The sequence below is a fragment of the Mobula hypostoma genome, chromosome 21, assembly GCF_963921235.1.
Source record: "Mobula hypostoma chromosome 21, sMobHyp1.1, whole genome shotgun sequence".
Classification (NCBI taxonomy): domain Eukaryota; kingdom Metazoa; phylum Chordata; class Chondrichthyes; order Myliobatiformes; family Myliobatidae; genus Mobula; species Mobula hypostoma.
In genome coordinates this window covers 476,461-496,590 of record NC_086117.1, presented here as the reverse complement: position 1 = coordinate 496,590, position 20,130 = coordinate 476,461, and the positions used below count along the sequence as shown (strand labels likewise).

The window sequence follows — 20,130 nt, the reverse complement described above, 5'->3', positions numbered from 1 at the left end:
ACCAGACAGTGATACAACCATGGTCAGAATGCTCTCCACGGTACACCTATAGAAATTTGAGTGTTTTAGTTCACTAAACAAATCTCTTTAAACTCCTAATGAAATATAGCCACTGTCTTGCCTCCTTTATAGCTGTATCGATAGGTTAGATCCTCAGTGACCTTGAGACCCAGGAACTTGAAATTGGTTACTCTCTACACTTCTGATCCCTCTGAGGATTGGTTCGTGTTACCTCATCTTACCCTTTCTGAAGTCCACAATCAGCTCTTTCATCTTACTGACGATGAGGGCAAGGTTGTTGCTGCAACGCTACTCAACTAGCTGGTATATCTCACTCCTGTATGCCCTCTCATCTCCATCTGAGATGGTCACCTACCTACAGGAAACATGTAAATAAGGTTGAAAGAGTCCGAGAAAATTTAGAAGGATGTTGCTGGGACTGGAGGATCTTAGTAATAAGGAAAAATTGTAGGTTGGGACTTTATTCCTTGGAACATAGAAGATTAACCATATAACCATATAACAATTACAGCACAGAAACAGGCCATCTCGGCCCCCTCTAGTCCGTGCCGAACTCTTACTCTCACCTAGTCCCACCGACCTGCACTCAGCCCAAAACCCTCCATTCCTTTTCTGTCCATATATCTATCCAATTTAACTTTAAATGACAACATCAAACCTGCCTCAACCACTTCTGCTGGAAGCTCGTTCCACATAGCTACCACCCTCTGAGTAAAGAAGTTCCCCCTCATGTTACCCCTAAACTTTTGCCCTTTACCTTCTACGCTCCAAAGAATAAAGACCCAACTTGCTCAACGTTTCTCTGTAACTTAGGAGATGAAACCCAGGCAACATTCTAGTAAATCTCCTCTGTACTCTCTCAATTTTATTGACATCTTTCCTATAATTCGGTGACCAGAACTGTACACAATACTCCAAATTTGGCCTCACCAATGCCTTATACAATTTCAACATTACATCCCAACTCCTATACTCAATGCTCTGATTTATAAAGGCCAGCATACCAAAAGCTTTCTTTACCACCCTATCCACATGAGATTCCACCTTCAGGGAACTATGCACCATTATTCCTAGATCCCTCTGTTCTACTGCATTCTTCAGTCCCCTACCATTTACCATGTATGTCCTATTTTGATTAGTCCTACCAAAATGTAGCACCTGACATTTATCAGCATTAAACTCCATCTGCCATCTTTCAGCCCACTCTTCTAAGTGGTCTAAATCTTTCTGCAAGCTTTGAAAACCTACTTCATTATCCACAACTCCACCCATCTTAGTATCATCTGCATATTTACTCATCCAATTTACCACCCCATCATCCAGATTTACCAATCAGAAGCCTCCCTGATGGTATTGCATGATGAACAAGAATCTGCTTGTATTTCTCAGCATTTTCATTAATTCTGATTAGACCACGATCCATTTGCAGAAATTGAGCCCTAAACTTGCAGGGAACCTCTGTCATGCTTCACTGTTGGCTGCAGACACTCATCTATGTAGAGCTCTCTAGCTCTTCTATGGACATACTGCCCCCTGTTTAAGCCAAAAATTTCAAATTTTGACTCGTTAGTCTAGAGCACTTGCTGCCATTATTCAACACCCCAGTCCTTGTGTTTTTGTGCGTAGCTGAATCTCTTGACTCAGTTTCCACTTGAGGAATGGTAGTAACTCTTCGGTGAAGGGCTGATAAGAAACTGGGATTCTTCCAATTTAGAAGGGGCATCAGTTTGATATATCTCTCAATTTCCATGACTGACCACTGCGTTTCTTGTCCTCAACCTTGCCCGTTTCTTTGTACTACTTCAGAAGAATTTGGACAGCAGATCTTGAACCTCCTGTATTGATTGGCATCTCCTTAGCACAAGGGGTTTAGAATGGGGTAGAGTTTGTTAGGTGTGTTCAGGAAAGTTTCCTGACACAATATGTAGGTAAGCCAACTAGAGGAGAGGCTGTACTTGATCTGGTATTGGAAAATGAACCTAGTAAGGTGTCAGAGCATTTTGGAGGTAGTGACCACAACTCCATCTCCTTCACCATTGTGCTCGAGAGGGATAGGAGCAGAATTTGGGAAAGCAGTTCATTGGAGTAGAGGGAAATATGATGCTATTAGGCAGGAACTTGGGAGCATAAATTGGGAGCAGATGTTCTCAGGAAATGTGGTAAATGTTCAGGGAATATTTACATGGTGTTCTGTATCGGTATGTTCCATTGAGGCAAGGAAAGGATGTTAAAGGCAGTTAAAAAACCATGGGGTGCAAAGGGTGTAGAAAATCTAGTTAAGAAAAAAAAAGAAAAGCTTATAAAAACTTCAAGAAACTATGTACTGTTAGAGCTCTAGAAAATTACAAGGTTGCTATGAAGGAGCTTAAGAATGGAATTAGAAGAGCCAGAAGGGGCCATGAGAAGCCCTTGGTGAGCAGGATTAAGGAAAACCCCAAGGCATTCTACAAGTATGTGAAGATCAAGAGGATACGCCATGTGAGAATAGGACCAATCGGGTGCGATAGTGGAAACGTTTGCAGGGAGTCGGGGGAGGTAGTGGAGGTACTTAAAGAATACTTTGCTTCAGTATTCACCAGGGAAAAAGACTTTGGCAATTGTGGGTATGACTTACAGCGAACTGAAACGCTTGATCATATGGACTTAAGAAAGAGGATGTGTTGGAGCTTTTGAAAAGCATTAAGTTAGATAAGTCACTGGAACCAGATGAGATATACCCCAGGCTACTGTGGGAAGAAAGTACGGAGATTGCTGAGCCTCTTGCGATGATCTTCGCTTCATCAATAGGGACGGGAGAAGTACCGGAGGATTGGAGGGTTGCAAATATTGTTCCATCATTCAAGAAAGGGAGTAGAAATAACCCAGGAAATTATGGGCCAGTGAATCTGACTTGAATGGTGGGCAAGTTGTTGGAGAAGATCCGGAGAGGTAGGATTTCTGAGTGAAATTTTTTGGAGAGACATAATCTGATTAGGTATAGTTAGCATGGCTTTGTCAAGGGCAGGTCGTGCCTTACGAGTCTTGAGATGTGTCTCCCTACAGGCAGCCATGAAACAAAGAACCCCAGTAGAACACTTGAAAAACAAAGACTGTTGAACACCAAATGTGCAGAGAGAAAAAAAAAACAAATAAAAGCAAGGAAACAGCATTCAGAACTAAAGTTCAAAATGCCAGGCATCACAAAAGTCCACAGAAGGCAATTCAGAAGGCTTCAGTCCAGCAGAGTCAAGCAAAACCCCCGAGCAGCAAGCTGAACTGGTCCGTCCCTTGCCTCCAACCCCAACACCGGACCCTTTCAATCTGGCCCAGCTTTGAAATGCCAGACAATGGTCCTATCTAATGGCTGTGAAGTACCAGTGGCACTGGTACTATAATAGCTGTGATGTTCATGCTACTGATGAGAATAGGATGGATAGTCACAATGCAAAATGCAGATGATTTAGAATGTTATCCTAGGATCTGAGTAAGAAGTGTAATGAATTAATGCATTAAGTACGTAGGGATAAATGGTTATAACCATATAACAATTACAGCATGGAAACAGGCCATCTTGGCCCTTCTAGTCCGTGCCAAATGCTTACTCTCACCTGGTCCCACCGACCTGCACTCAGCCCATAACCTTCAATTCCTATCCTGTCCATATAGCTATCCAACTTTATTTTAAATGACAATATCGAACTTGCCTCTACCACTTCTACTGGAAGCTCGTACCACACAGCTACCACTCTCTGAGTAAAGAAGTTCCCCCTCGTGTTGCCCCTAAACTTTTGCCCCCTAACTCTCAACTCGTCCTCTTGTTTGAATCTCCCCTACTCTCAATGGACAAAGCCTATCCACATCAACTCTATCTATCCCCCTCATAATTTTAAATACCTCTATCAAGTCCCCCCTCAACCTTCTACGCTCCAAGGAATAAAGACCCAGCTTGTTCAACCTTTCCCTGTAACTTAGGTGCTGAAATCCAGGTAACATTCTGGTAAATCTTCTCTGTACTCTCTCTATTTTGTTGACATCTTTCCTATAATTCGGTGACCAGAACTGTACACAATACTCCAAATTTGGCCTTACCAATGCCTTGTCCAATTTTAACATTACATCCCAACTCCTATACTCAGTGCTCTGATTTATAAAGGCCAGCATACCAAAAGCTTTATTCACCACCTTATCCACATGAGATTCCACCTTCAGGGAACTATGCACTATTATTCCTAGATCCCTCTGTTCTACTGCATTCTTCAGTGCCCTAACGCTTACCATGTATGTCCTATTTTGATTAGTCCTACCAAAATGTAGCACCTCACACTTATCAGCATTAAATTCCATTTGCTATCTTTCAGCCCACTCTTCTAACTGGCCTAAATCTCTCTGCAAGCTTTAAAAGCCTACTTCATTATCCACAACGCCACCTATCTTAGTATCATCTGCATACATACTAATCCAATTTACCACCCCATCATCCAGATCCTTAATGTATATGACAAACCACATTGGACCCAGTACAGACCCCTGAGGCACACCACTAGTCACCGGCCTCCAACCTAACAAACAGTTATCCACCACTACTCTCTGGCGTCTTCCATCCAGCCACTGTTGAATCCATTTTACTACTTCAATATTAATATCTAACGATTGAATCTTCCTAGCTAACCTTCCATGTGGAACATTGTCAAAGGCCTTACTGAAGACCATACAGACAACATCCACCACTTTACCCTCGTCAACTTTCCTAGTAACCTCCACGCACAAATCCATGTTGACCGTTCCTAATCAGACCCTGTCTATCCAGATAACTATATATGCCATCTCCAAGAATACTTTCCATTAATTTACTCACCACTGACGTCAAACTTACAGGCCAATAATTGCTAGGTTTACTCTTAGAATCCTTTTTAAACAATAGAACAACATGAGCAATACGCCAATCCTCTGGCACCATCCCCGTTTCTAATGACATTTGAAATATTTCTATCAGAGCCCCTGCTATTTCTACACTAACTTCCCTCAAGGTCCCAGGGAATATCCTGTCAGATCCTGGAGACTTATCCACTTTTAGATTCCCTAAAAGTGCCAATACTTCCTCTTCTTTAATCATCATAGTTTCCATAACTTCCCTGCCCGTTTCCCTTACCTTACATAATTCAATATCCTTCTCCTTAGTGAATACCGAAGAAAAGAAATTGTTCAAAATCTCCCCCATCTCTTTTGGTTCCACACATAGCTGTCCACTCTGATTCTCTAAAGGACCAATTTTATTCCTCACTATCCTTTTGCTATTAATATAACTGTAGAAACCCTTTGGATTTATTTTCACCTTACTTGCCAAAGCAATCTCGTATTTCTTTTAGCTTTTCTAATTTCTTAAGATTCTTTTTACATTCTTTATATTCCTCAAGCACCTCATTTACTCCATGCTGCCTATATTTATTGTAGATATCTCTCTTTTTCCGAACCAAGTTTCCAATATCCCTTGAAAACCATGGCTCTCTCTAACCTTTCCTTTCAACCTAACAGGAACATAAGGATTCTGTACCCTCAAAATTTCACCTTTAACTGACCTCCATTTCTCTATTACGTCCTTCCCATAAAACAATTTGTCCCAATCCACTCCTTCTAAATCCTTTCGCATTTCCCCAAAGTTAGCCTTTCTCAGATCAAAAATCTCAACCCTGGGTCTAGACCTATCCTTCTCCATAATTATATTGAAACTAATGGCATTGTGATCACTGAACCCGAAGTGCTCCCCAACACATATCTCTGTCACTGGACCTATCTCATTCCCTAAACGGAGATCCAACACTGCCCCTTCTCTAGTTGGTACCTCTGTGTATTGCTGCAAAAAACTATCCTGCACACATTTTATGTACTCCAACCCATCCAGCCCTTTTACAGTATGGGCTTCCCAGTCTATGTGTGGAAAATTAAAATCTCCCACAATGACAAACTTGTGCTTACTACAAATATCTGCTATCTCTTACAAATTTGCTCCTCCAATTCTTGCTCCCCATTAGGTGATCTGTAAGTGTCACTACACCTTTCCCATTCCTCAATTCCACCCAAATAGCCTCCCTAGATGAGCCCTCTAACCTGCCAGAGCACTGCTGTAATATTTTCTCTGACAAGCAATGCAACACCTCCCCCTCTTGTCTCTCCGATTCTATCACACCTGAAGCAACGAAATCCAGGAATATTTAGTTGCCAATCACACCCCTCCTGCAACCATGTTTCACTAATAGCTACAAGATCATACTTCTAGGTATTAATTCATGCTCTGAGCTCATCCACCTTTCTTACAATGCTCCTAGCATTAAAATAAATGCATTTAAGAAATTTTCCACCTCTTACTCTCTGTTTATCACTAACGGTGCAAACAACTTTACCATCTCCTTTTTCTTCCTTCTCCCCTACATCTGTTCCTACACTCTGGTTCCCCTCCCCCTTTGTGTCTAGTTTAAATCCCCTGGAGCCTCTCTAGCAAACCTACCTGCAAGAATATTTGTCCCCCTCCAGTTCAGATGTAAACTGTCCCGTCGGAACAGGTTCCACCTTCCCTGGAAAATTGCCCAATTATCTATAAATCTGAAGCCCTCCCTCCTGCACCATGTCTTCAGCCACGTGTTGATCTGCGCTATCTTACTATTTCTAAACCCCCCTGCATGTGGCACTGGTAGCAAACCTATGTTATGTTGCCTACATCGTGCCAGATGGAGAAAACCTGGAAAGGGAGGCAGCAAAGCCAGTTGTTTTGATCTATTTGGGGAAAACAAACAACTAGGATTAAGGAGGAGGTCCAGTTAAAAGAGTAGCAGAGGTTAGACTTTAAATGAGAAAGCAGCACCTTGAAGATAATCACTGTTATTACCCAGTATTTAGTTTCCAGTATCTGCAGTTGTTTTTGCATTTAATTTTCATTTACTGTAACATTCTCCTTTAGTCCTTCACATGCCAAGGTTTCTCTGTTCTGCAGTACTCCCCAGCCTCTCTGTTCTCTGTATATTACTTTGATTTGATTTCCCAACATGCCACACTTCACACTTATCCAAATTAAACTCCATTTGATATTTCTTGACCCACTTATCCAGCTGATCAAGATTCCATCTAACCGTGAGCTATCACCCTCCTTACTTACCCGTATCATCTTCATTTTACTGTGGTGCCAGCATGGAAATTTATCTCCCTGGAACCACAACAGCCTTAGCTCTATATATTGCATTCATTGCCGTTTTGAGTTCTAATGATGAAAATGGAACTTTATCAGTAAGATTCTGGTCATCTTGGTGATGCTCATTCCTTGATCAATAAACATATTTAGTATGCTTTTCTGAGCTGAAGTGAATTAAATAATTTGCAATATATTCTTCAAAATGTTGGAAAACATAACACGATATTTTTGTCATTGTGGTTTGAAACACCATCATATAGGAGCACATATGGGAGCACTTTTAAAAATGAATCATTCCCTGAGGAACCACAATACTATTTGGAATATAAAATGGAATAATTTGTACATCGTACATGAAAACAGTGATGTTCTGTGTTCAGCTGAGGGGGCATTTAGGATGAGATTAATGTTACTATTTGTTGCAAGTCAGATTGCAGCCAGAAAGTTAAGTGCATGTCAATTTACGGAAGTAACATGCTGCTCATTTTCTGAGTAAATGTTGAATTCAGCATGTGAAGTATCTATATTAACAGATATTCCAGTGCAAATATTGGTTGATGGTGGCTGGCATCCATCTTCTCGAAGGACAGTGGTTGATGATGATGATCATCATCACAAGCTGGGTGGATGGTATGGACATCCTGAGCTGCCCAGCCGTCAAGATCCCCCTCTCAGCCTCACGAGTGTTCAAGGGAAAGCTTATGAAGCAATGTTATGCGGCCACCAGCTTGGCTGCAGGAGCTACTGCAAGGATGTTCAATGACATCCACCCCCCTTAGGGGCTCCACTTCCGATTTACTGTCCGACTTTACTCCCATAGCCTTTATCTCTCCCAAGACTGCCCACAAGGCATTAGGGCTATTTACCCACAGCTGGGGATCTGGTTCACGAGCACCAGGGCATGCCCATAGACTGGTGGGCCTGTGTGCTATGTGTGCGAGGGCCAGACGTCCTCCCTGTCCTCTGTAGGTCAGCCTGAGTTCGATAAGAGTGCAGTTTCCATGTGTCGCCAGCAAGGAGACAGTACATGAGGTTTGCTGTTAGAGGGGCTATGTACTGGCAGGGAGAGACTTGCACATTCAATTTTCCTTTTCGTAAGACTGCTAGCCAGTGGTGGAAGCTGAAAGTGAGTGCGATAAGCACTACCCACTATATATCACACTAGACGCATCACAACAACCATTTGCAAATATTATTATTGAAATAATCTATTGAAAATGTGTTGGAATCTCTACCTTTCTTGTCATATCCTTTGATGCCCTGCATGATCAGGAAACTATCAACTTATGCCTTAAATATACACATGGACTTGGCCTCCACCGCAGTCTGTGGCAGAGCATTACACAGATTCACTACTCTGGCTAAAGAAAATTCATCCTTACCTTGGTTCTAAAAGGTTGCTGCTCAACTTTGAGGCTGTGCCCTCTAGTTCTGGATACCCCCACCAGAGGAAACATCCTCTCCACATCAACATTATCTAGTCCTTTCAACATTTGGTAGATTTCAGTGGGATTCCCCGGCACTTTTCCAAATTTCAGTGAATACAGGCCCAAAGCTGTCAGATGCTCCTCGTATGGTACCCCCTTCATTGCTGGAATCATTCTTGTGAACCTCCTGTGGACACTCTCCAAAAGCAATACATCCTTCCTGAGATAAGGGGCCCAAAACTGTTGACAATATTCCAGTAGTGGCTTGACTAGTGTCTTATAAACTTTCAGCATTATCTCCTTGTTTTTATATTCTATTCCCCTTGAATTAAATGTCAACATTGCATTTGCCTTCTTTACCACAGACTCCACCTGTGAATTAACCTTCCTGGAGTCTTGCATGAGGAGTCCTAAGTGCCTTTGTACCTCTGATGTTTGAATTTTCTCCTCATTTAGATAATAGTCTGCACTATTGTTCCTTTTACCAAAATGCATTATGATACATTTCCCAACACTGTATTCCATCTGCCACCTTTTTGCCCAGTCTTCTAAATTGTCTATAACTCCTGCTGCAATCGCATTGCTTCCTCAGCAGTACCTCTCACTCCACCCTACTTCGTACCATCCACTAACTGGTGAATTTTTCTGGAATTATAGTTTTGATGGCAAAGGTGTAGTCAGTAAACTATAGTCTAACATGGGTGTCTTTTAGGTCTGATAAAATCTTTTATTTCAGTTAATATATGCTCAAGAGATGGATGTAAGGCCAGGGAGATGGTGACTGCCATGACCTGTTTAGATTCATAGTCTAGTTCATAGTCTATTTCTTAGATCCATGCATTTATTATAATTATCACAGTGCAGTGCTTTGCAATTACACTGCTCTGTAATGATAACAAACCTTTTTGAGATGGTCCATAAATAACATAGGGTAAAAAGGATTTGTGCCTTTCAGTGAAAATATAGTGGAGCTGTGGCTATTAGCGCATAATATGGACCCATATTAGCATCAGCCAATGGATTTGAAAAGGTCTGATAAAATCTTTTATTTCAGTTAATATATTCATTTGTGCAATAGTTGTTTCACACAGTCTCACATATTAGGCATTAATCTGTCCTAAAATCAGCTCTCTGTTGTGCAGTGTTAGTGTTGATTTTCTTTGGTACCTACTGTAGCTGTGGTGTACTTGTAATGGAGAGAGCATGGTGTTTTCTCCTCCACAAACAAGACAAAATCTGCAGATGCTGGAGATCCAAGCAACACACACAAAATGCTGGAGGAACTCAACAGGCCAGGCAACATTTATGGAAAAGAGTAAACAGTCAATGTTTTGGGCTGAGGCCCTTCGTCAGGGCTGTCACATTCCTGACTAGTGCCTTGGGGTAGACAAATGCAATTGGATTGGTAGATGAAGCCATTGTTGCAGGGTAGAAGGTCTTGTCCGCTCACCCAATTCACTCAGCAAAATTGGCACTCGTTTCTCATTGGTTATTTCATTTGCTTCAGAATACTGTTTCAGTCGTTCAGTATACATGAACCAATGATACACTGTGTAATCAAACTAATCAATCTTTCAGATGTAGCCAGCCAACACTGTTTATGAACCCTGAATCCTTCTGTTTTCATACACTTTTTAAAAACTCGATTGTGTCTTCCAAAGAACACTTGCTCTGTTTTGCCGGTGCTCACTGTGTTTTATTTTATTTCAAATGCCTTGCTGCACTTTAACAGGTCGGTAGCTGTGTTGGGTTAGTTTTAAAAATACCTCGTCACTAATGTTATGTTTTGTAACTTCAAAACATTAAATTAATTCAAATGAAGACACACAGGTGTCTGAAATAGGGTTCTTCTTTAAGCGAAGTGTGCATGTATCACATGATAGCATGATGATGTATGCAATTAATGTATTTTTACATGTAACTTGTAATTAATTAAACATGAATGCTTGATCAACACACACACACACACACTCTTACTCAAACATTACTGAGATATTAAATACAAAGTTGTATTCACTAATTACCTGCCAGCTTGTATTCCTATCCCTTTTCCTCCTTATTTTGAATTCTTCCCCCTACCTTTTCAGTCCTGATGAAGGGTCTAAGCCTGAAGCATTGGCCGTTTATTCATCTCCATAGATGCTGTCTGACCTGCTGAGTTTCTCCAGAATTTTAGGTGTTGCTCTAGATTTCCAGCATCTGCAGAATCTCTTGTGGTTATTTAGTCTAAGAAGCCTTGTCATGAGTGTTTTGTAGCTGATCCACAATGCAGTAATTCTTCCTTTTACAGTCACTGTAAATACAAAGAAAAGGTTTAGTATTGAAGAGATGGTGCTGCATTGTGAATCAGTGGTTACTTGAAAGAACTATGGATTTCCGGTCAACTTATATTTTATTTACATATATTTAAGCAAAAAGTTCTGAATTGTAATATATCCAAACATTTAAGACATTCAATCATATTTAAAACAAACTGAATGGCGATTCATTTGGCATCACTCTTGGAAGACATTTGAGTTAGTAGTTGAAATTATTACTTGACCTTATTTACTCTCAATTCTCTGGTTATATTTTGCAGAAAGAACTGGGAAGATTCTGGATGAGTTTTTTCAATTCTATGAGGAACAGTATCCACTGGCTCTCTTTAATAAGATTCGATATGAGGTTGAAGAGAATGGTGGACCCCAGCCTCAGCTTCTTCAAAGAAAGGCAAGTGAAATGGCAGTTATAAATCCTCCAACCTAAGTGTGGCTTCATCACGACAGTCCTGCCGAAGGGTCTCAGCCCGAAATGTCGTCTGTACTCCTTTTTTCCATAGATGTTGCCTGGCCTGCTGAGTTCCTATAGCATTTTGTGTGTGTTGCTAACACATCAGGCTTCACTCGCAGCACATTATATTTCAGAATCAGGTTTATTATCACCGGCATGTGACGTGAAATTTGTTAACTTAGCAGCAGCAGTTCAATGCAATAAATAATCTGGCAGAGAGAAAAAATAATAATAATAAATAAAAATAAATAAACAAGTAAATCAATTATATATATATTGAATAAAAGGAAAGGTACGTTGCATCCAGAGTTTCTCCAGTTAGCGGACGATTTCCCTCCATGCCTCTCTGACGTAGTGGGGAACCGCGTACGAGGCAAGTTACAGCAGTGGTTTGCCATTGCCTCCTGCTGGGTGAGTTTCCAAAGAGATCACCAGCTCATAACCCAGCATGGATGGAAAGCATGCAGGGGAGCCGCTGGATTCGAACTCGGGAACTTTTGTCCCAAAGTCCGGCATTGATGCCGCTATGCCACTAGCCAGGTGTATATATTGAATAGATTACCAAAGAAAGTGCAGAAACAGAAATACTGTATATTTAAAAAAAAAGTGAGGTAGTTTCCAAAGATTCAATGTCCATTTAGGAATCGGATGGCAGAGGGGAAGAAGCTGTTCCTGAATCGCTGAGTGTGTGCCTTCAAGCTTCTGTACTTCCTACCGATGGTAACAGTGAGAAAAGGGCCCTGGATGCTGGAGGTCCTTAATAATGGAAGCTGCCTTAAAGATGTCCTGGGTACTTTGTAGGCTAGTACCCAAGATGGAGCTGACTAGATTTACAACCATCTGCAGCTTCTTTCGGTCCTGTGCAGTAGCCCCTCCATACCAGACAATGATGCAGCCTGTCAGAATGCTCTCCACGGTACAACTATAGAAGTTTTTGAGTGTATTTGTTGACATGCCAAATCTCTTCAAACTCCTAATAAAGTAGTATTGCTGTCTTGCCTTCTTTATTACTACATCGATATGTTGGGACCAGGTTAGATCTTCAGAGATCCTAACATCCAGGAACTTGAAGCTACTCACTCTCTCCACTTCTGATCCCTCTGTGAGGATTGGTATATGTTCCTTCGTCTTACCCTTACTGATGTCCACAATCAGCTCTTTCGTCTTACTGACATTGAGTGCTGGGTTGTTGCTGCGACACCACTCCACCAGTTAGCCTATCTCACTCCTGTACGCCTTCTCGTCACCACCTGAGATTCTACCAACAATGGTTGTATTGGCAGCAAATTTGTAGATGGTACTTGAGCTATGCCCAGCTACACAGTCATGTGTATATAGAGTAGAGCAGTGGGCTAAGCACACACCCCTGAGGTGCGCTAGTGTTGATCATCAGCAAGGAGGAGATGTGATCACCAATCCACACAAATTGTGGTCTTCCGGTTAGGAAGTTGAGGATCCAATTTCAGAGGGAGGTACAGAGGCCCAGGTTCTGCAACTTCTCAATCAGGATTGTGGGTATTAAATGCTGAGCTATATTCAATGGACAGCATCCTGACATAGGTGTTTGTGTTGTCCAGGTGGTCTAAAGCCGTGTGGAGAGCCATTGAGATTGCATCTGCCATTGACCTATTGTGGCAATAGGCAAATTGCAGTGGGTCCAGGTCTTTGCTGAGGCACGAGTTCGGTCTAGTCATGACCAACCTCTCAAAGCATTTCATCATTGTCGATGTGAGTGCTACCAGGCGATAGTCATCAAGGCAGCCCACGTTATTCTTCTTAGGCACTCGTATAATTGTTGCCTTTTTGAAGCAATTGACATTTCTGCTCATAGCAGTGAGAGGTTGAAAATGCCCTTGAGTACTCCCGCTAGTTGGTTGGCATAGGATTTTTGGGGCCTTGCCAGGTACTCCATTGGGACCTTCTGCCTTGCGAGGGTTCACTCTCTTTAAAGACAGCCTAACATTGGCCTCTGAGACAATTGCGTTTTCCAATGATTATAGAGCCATTGAAGAGTACAGCACAGAAACAGGCCCTTTGACCAATCCAGTCAATGTGAATCATTTAAACTGCCTACTCCCATTGACCTGCACCAGGACTATAGTCCTGCATACCCCTGCTATCCATGTACCTACCAAACTTAAATGTTGAAATTAAGCTCACATGCACCACTTGCGCTGGCTGCTCGATCCATACTCTCACAACCCTCTGAGTGAAGAAGTTTTCCTTCATGTTCCCCTTCAACTTTTCATCTTTCACCCTTAACTCATCACCTCTAGTTGTACTGCAACAAAATCTCAGTAGAAAAAACCTGCTTGAATTTACTCTATCTATACTGCTCATAATTTTGGACACGTCTATCAAATCTCTTCTCAATCTTCTAAGTTCCAAGGAATAAACTCCTAACCTATTCAATCTTAACTTATAATTCAGATCCTCCAGACCCAGCAACATTCTTGCAAATTTTCTCTGTACTCTTTCTTTCAACCTTATTTACATCTTTACAAAACTGCACATAATTCCCCTCAAAATAAATGCCAACTTTGCATTTGCCTTCTTTACCACAGACTCAGCCTGTAAATTAACCTTCTGGGAGTCTTGCACAAGGACTCCTAAGTCCCCCTGCATCTCTGATGTTTAAACCTTCTCCCCATTTAGATAATAGTATGAACAATTGTTCCTTTTACCAAAATGCATCATTGTACTTTTCCCAACACTACATTCCATCTACCACTTTTTTTTAGATTATATAACCATATAACAATTACAGCACAGAAACAGGCCATCTCGGCCCTTCTAGTCTGTGCCAAACTCTTACTCTTACCTAGTCCCACTGACCTGCACTCAGCCCATAACCCTCTATTCTAGGGGTCGCCAACCCGTCAATCGCGATCAACCGGTTGATCTTTGAGACTTTCCCAGTAGATCCCGAAGAAAAATCAAAAATAAATACACAAATACTGTTGTAATGTGAGCATTATAAAAGTAAGTAGTACTAATTAGGCTAATGGTAATATAGCAATATTTTCACTAAAAAGCTGTTTGTAGAGAGAGATTGTTTCTGGGTTGCGGGGGTTTAGTTCCATTCTTTCTGCCCAGTGCGCATGTGTGTAGCTCCCCCGCCATGCGCTGCGTTTTCAGCGTAGCCTCTGCTGCATCAAAGTGACCAATCAGATTAGGTAACAGTACAGGCTGTCGCAAATATCAACGTACGGCAGTGTCCCCAACCTCCGGTCCGCGAAGCATGCAGGGGTGCAGTGGTAGTCGGGATGCACCCAGCACATCTTTAAGTAAAAAAGCCGAAATAAACAAGCTAATTAATTAGGTGAATGTCGGCTCAGATCAGAGGCGACGCAATCGGCACTCGCTCGTGATACCCTGATAGCATGGCGGAGTCTCCACGAAAGAAGGCGAAAACATACAAATTCCATCCAGAATAGGAAGAGGAATTTCTATTTACCTTGGTGAAAGACAAGTGTGTATATATGTTGTGCCACCAAACACAAGCACTGACTAAAAGAGGGAATCTGGAGTGGCACCGCAACACCAAACACCAGGAATTTAAAGACACCTACCCCCCAAAGAGCGCAATTCGTGCCTGGAAGGTTGAGGAGCTGAAATCAGGGTTGAAGGCCCAGCAATCGTTTTTCACAAAACATGCTGCTCAAAATAAGGCTGCAATTGAAGCATCATTTCGTGTAAGTCACCTTTTGGCTAAACACAAGAAGCCTTTTACAGATGGCGATTTATTCAAGGAAGCAATGGTCATTACCGCAGAGTCTGTTTTAATGACTAAAAACAAAAACGACATCACAACCGCAATACATAATATACCGCTTGGCCCTGCAACAGTGACAAGGAGGGTAGAATCACTGTCAGAGAACGTGAATCGACTTATCACTCTGTGAAGGGAGATCTCACCAGTGCCCCACAGAGCCTTATCAACACCTCCTTACTCTTATACACTATTCCTCTTGAAATGAATGCCAACATAGCATTCGTTTTCCTTACTGCCAATCCAACCTGGTGGTTAACCTTTAGGGTATCCTGCATGAGGACCTCCAAGTCCCTTTGCACTTCTGAGTTTTGAATTTTCTCCCCATCTAAATAATAATCTGCCCAATTATTTCTTCTTCCAAAATGTACAACTGTACATTTCTCAACATTGTATCTCATCTGTCATTTCTTTGCCCACTCTCCTAAACTGACCAAGTCTGTCTGCAACCTTTCTGTTTCTTCAACACTTCCTGTTCCTATCATGGTGTCATCCGCAAATTTAGCCACAAAACTATTTAATCCATAATCTAAATCATCGATATACATAGTAAAAAGAAGCGGCCCCAACACCGACCCCTGCGGAACACCACTAGTAACCGGCAACCAATCAGAATAGGATCCCTTTATTCCCACCCTTTGCTTTCTGCCTATCAGCCAATGCTCCACCCATTCCAATATCTTTCCTGTAATTCCATGGGTCTCACCTTATTAAGCAGCCTCTAATGCAGCACCTTATCGAAGGCCTTTTGAAAATCCAAATACACAACATCTACAGCCTCTCCCTTATCAATCTTATTTGAGATTACCTCAAAAAATTCCAATAGGTTGGTGAGGCAGGATCTTCCCTTCATGAAACCATGCTGGCTTGGGCCTATCTTGTCATGCACCGCGAGGTTCAATAACTTTCCAACTACCGATGTCAGACTAATAGGTCTGTGATTTTCTTTTTGCTGCCTCCCTCCTTTCTTAAACAGCGGAACTACATTTGCGACCTTCCAGTCCTCCAGAACCATGCCAGAGTCTATTGATTCCTGGAAGATCATTTCCAATGCCTCCACAATCTCCAAAGCCACCTCCTTCAGAACCCGTGGGTGCACCTCATCTGGTCCGGGAGACTTATCTATTCTTAGTCCATTTAGCTTCCCAAGCACTTTCTCTGTAGTAATCTTGACTGTACCTAATTCTATTCCCTGAGACCTCTGGCTATCAGGTATGTTGCTAATGTCTTCCACTGTGAAGACTGATGCAAAATACTCATTTAGTTCCTCTGCCATTTCTTTGTTATCCATTATAATTTCTCCAGCATCATTTTCAATCGGTCCTACATCTACCCGTGTCACTCTTTTACTCTTCATATATTTAAAAAAAACTCTTAGTATCCTTTTTTATGTTAATTGCCAACTTCCTTTCATAATTTCTTTTCTTTCTTAATGACTTTCTTAGTTTCTTTCCGTAAGTTTTTAAAAGTCATCCAGTCCTTAGTTTTCCCACTAATTTTTGCTTCCTTGTACGCCAGCTCTTTTGCTTTTATTTTAGCCTTAACCTCTGTCGTTAGCCACACTTGTGCCATTTTTCCATTCATGATTTTCTTTTTTCTTGGAATATATTTTTCCTGCACTCTTCTTATTTCTTGTAGGAATTTCATCCAATTCTGTTCTACCGTCCCTCCATCTAGCTTACTTTTCTAATCAACTTGGGCCAGTTCCTCTCTCATACCACTGTAATTTCCTTTGTTCCACTGAAATGGCAATATACCTGATACCAGCTTCTCCTTTTCAAATTTGAAACTGAACTCAATCATATTATGATCACTACTTCCAAGGGGTTCCATTACCTCCAGCTCCCTAATCGCCTCAGGTTGATTACACAGCACCCAATCCAAAACAGCCGATCCCCTGGTGGGCTTATGGACAAGCTGCTCCAAAAAGCCATCCTGTAGGCATTCTACAAACTCCCTCTCCTGAGATCCAGTACCTTCCTGACTTTCCCAATCCACTTTCATATTAAAATCCCCCATAATTATCTTGACATTTTCCTTCTGACATGCTTTTCCTATTTCCAGCTGTAACTTGTAGTCCGCATCCCAGCTGCTTTTTGGAGGCCTGTATATAACTGCTATTAGTGTCTTTTTACCCTTGCCATTTCTTAACTCGACCCATAAGGATTCCGCCTCTTCTGATCCTATGTCCCTTCTTTCTAGTGATTTGATATTGTTGCTTACCATCAGGGCCATGCCACCCGTCCCTTTTGTACAAGTCAGACCTGTCCCAGAAGAGGTCCCAATTATCCAGAAATTTGAATCCCTGCCACCTGCTTCAATTCTTCAGCCTCACGTTTATCTGCCACCTCATTCTATTCCTATTCTCATTGTCACTTGACATTGGCAGTAATCCTGAGATATTTCCATATTTTGTTTATTTGAAACTAATGGCATTATGATCATTAGATGCAAAGTATTCCTCAATACAAACTTCTGTCACCTGCCTTGTTGTATTTCCTAATAGCAGATCAAGTATCGCGCACTCTCTCGTTGGGACTTCTGCGTACTAATTAAGGAAACTTTTCTGAACACATTTGACAAACTCTATCACATCCCGTTCTTTTACAGTATGGAGGTCCCAAAGTTAAATTACCTACTATAACAACCTTATGTTTCTTCAATATTTCTTCCTCAGGCCATTAGTCACACCATGTTCAGCCTTTTGATTCCTGACTTTGAGGTCTTAACAACATCTCCATAACCTCTCCACTCTTTCTTCTGGCACTCTGGTTCCCATCCCCCTGCAACTGTAGTTCAAACCTCCACCATGCAGCACTAGCAAATCTTTCGGTTAGGTTATTAGTCCCATTCCAGTTCAGGTGCCAACTGCCTCTTCTGTACAGTCCTCACCTTCCCTGGAAGAGGGCGCATTGATCCAAAAATCTGACACCCACCCTCCTACACCACCTTAGCCATGTGTTAAACAGTATAACATTGCTAAAACTTGCTGGTGAATGCAGTAGGCCAGGCAGCATCTCTAGGAAGAGGTACAGTCGACGTTTCAGGCCGAGACCCTTCGTCAGGACTAACTGAAAGAAGAGCTAGTAAGAGGGGGAGGGGGAGATCCAAAATAATAGGAGAAGACAGGAGGGAGAGGGATGGAGCCAAGAGCTGGATAGTTGATTGGCAAAAGGGATATGAGAGGATCATGGGACAGGAGGCCTAGGGAGAAAGAAAGGGGGAGGGGGGAAGCCCAGAGGATGGGCAAGGGGTATAGTGAGAGGGACAGATGGAGAAAAAGGAGAGAGAGAGAAAAAGAATGTGTGTATATAAATAAATAACGGATGGGGTATGGGGGGGGGGCGGTGGGGCATTAGCGGAAGTTTGAGAAGTCAATGTTCATGCCATCAGGTTGGAGGCTACCTAGACAGAATATAAGGTGTTGTTCCTGTAACCTGAGTGTGGCTTCATCTTTACAGTAGAGGAGGCCGTGGATAGGCATATCAGAATGGGAATGGGACATGGAATTAAAATGTGTGGCCACTGGGAGATCCTACTTTCTCTGGTGGATTGACTTCTCAAACTTCCGCTAATGCACCACCTCCCCCCCCGTACCCCATCCGTTATTTCTTTATTTATATACACACATTCTTTTTCTTTCTCTCCTTTTTCTCCCTCTGTCCCTCTCACTATACCCCTTGCCTATCTTCTGGGCTTCCCCCCTCCCCCTTTCTTTCTCCCTAGGCCTCCTGTCCCATGATCCTCTCATATCCCTTTTGCCAATCAGCTATCCAGCTCTTGGCTCCATCCCTCTCCCTCCCGTCTTCTATCATTTCGGATCTCCCCCTCCCCCTCCCACTTTCAAATTTCTTACTAGCTCTTCTTTCAGTTAGTCCTGACGAAGGGTCTTGACCTGAAACGTCGACTGTACCTCTTCTTAGAGATGCTGCCTGGCCTGCTGCGTTCACCAGCAACTTTGATGGGTGTTGCTTGAAATTCCAGCATCTGCAGATTTCCTCGTGTTTGCGAGTATAACATTGCTATATCTGGCCTCAGAATTATGGTAAGCTAAAATGCAAGAGTCCATTTTTTGTCGTCATGTTTATTCACTCTGTGACTGGACAGTACACTAACTGCATGTATTAAATATATTATGCTGTTTGAAGCACTTTGGAAAGTTTTGGAATCTTAAAAGTGCTAAATTAGTATATGGTTCTGCTGAGGGAAAAAGACTTCCGTGATCTTGAGACATGAGGGGCAAAATATTTGCAGTTTGTCCTGTGAGCTTCTTGACACCTTGTTGGTAGACCAACAAGAGAGAGAGCACCACTCGATCTTGATTTGGAGAATGGACTGGTCAGATGGAGGGAATATAAGTAGGACAAAACAACAGGAATTCTGCCGATGCTGGAAATTCAAGCAACATACATCAAAGTTGCTGGTGAACGCAGCAGGCCAAGCAGCATCTATAGGAAGCGGTGCAGTCGACGTTTCAGGCCGAGACCCTTCGTCAGGACGAACTGAAGGAAGAGTGAGTAAGGGATTTGAAAGCTGGAGGGGGAGGGGGAGATCCAAAATGATAGGAGAAGACAGGAGGGGGAGGGATAGAGCCGAGAGCTGGACAGGTGATAGACAAAAGGGGATACGAGAGGATCATGGGACAGGAGGTCTGGGAAGAAAGACAAGGGGGGGGTGACCCAGAGGATGGGCAAGAGGTATATTCAGAGGGACAGAGGGAGAAAAAGGAGAGTGAGATAAAGAATGTGTGCATAAAATGAGTAACAGATGGGGTACGAGGGGGAGGTGGGGCCTTAGCGGAAGTTAGAGAAGTCAATGTTCATGCCATCAGGTTGGAGGCTACCCATACGGAATATAAAGTGTTGTTCCTCCAACCTGAGTGTGGCTTCATCTTTACAGTAGAGGAGGCCGTGGATAGACATGTCAGAATGGGAATGGGATGTGGAATTAAAATGTGTGGCCACTGGGAGATCCTGCTTTCT

The 20,130-nt window shown here is 42.3% G+C and overlaps 1 protein-coding gene across 1 annotated transcript in view; it reads left to right on the top strand.

Annotated features, from left to right (window-relative positions):
- Positions 1-20,130, top strand: part of niban2b (niban apoptosis regulator 2b) — a 338,559-nt gene that overhangs the window by 112,890 nt on the left and 205,539 nt on the right. Inside the window, exon 2 of the mRNA XM_063073243.1 lies at positions 11,186-11,316. Coding sequence (XP_062929313.1) covers positions 11,186-11,316 — 131 coding nt within the window. The remainder of the gene's footprint in view (positions 1-11,185; positions 11,317-20,130) is intronic.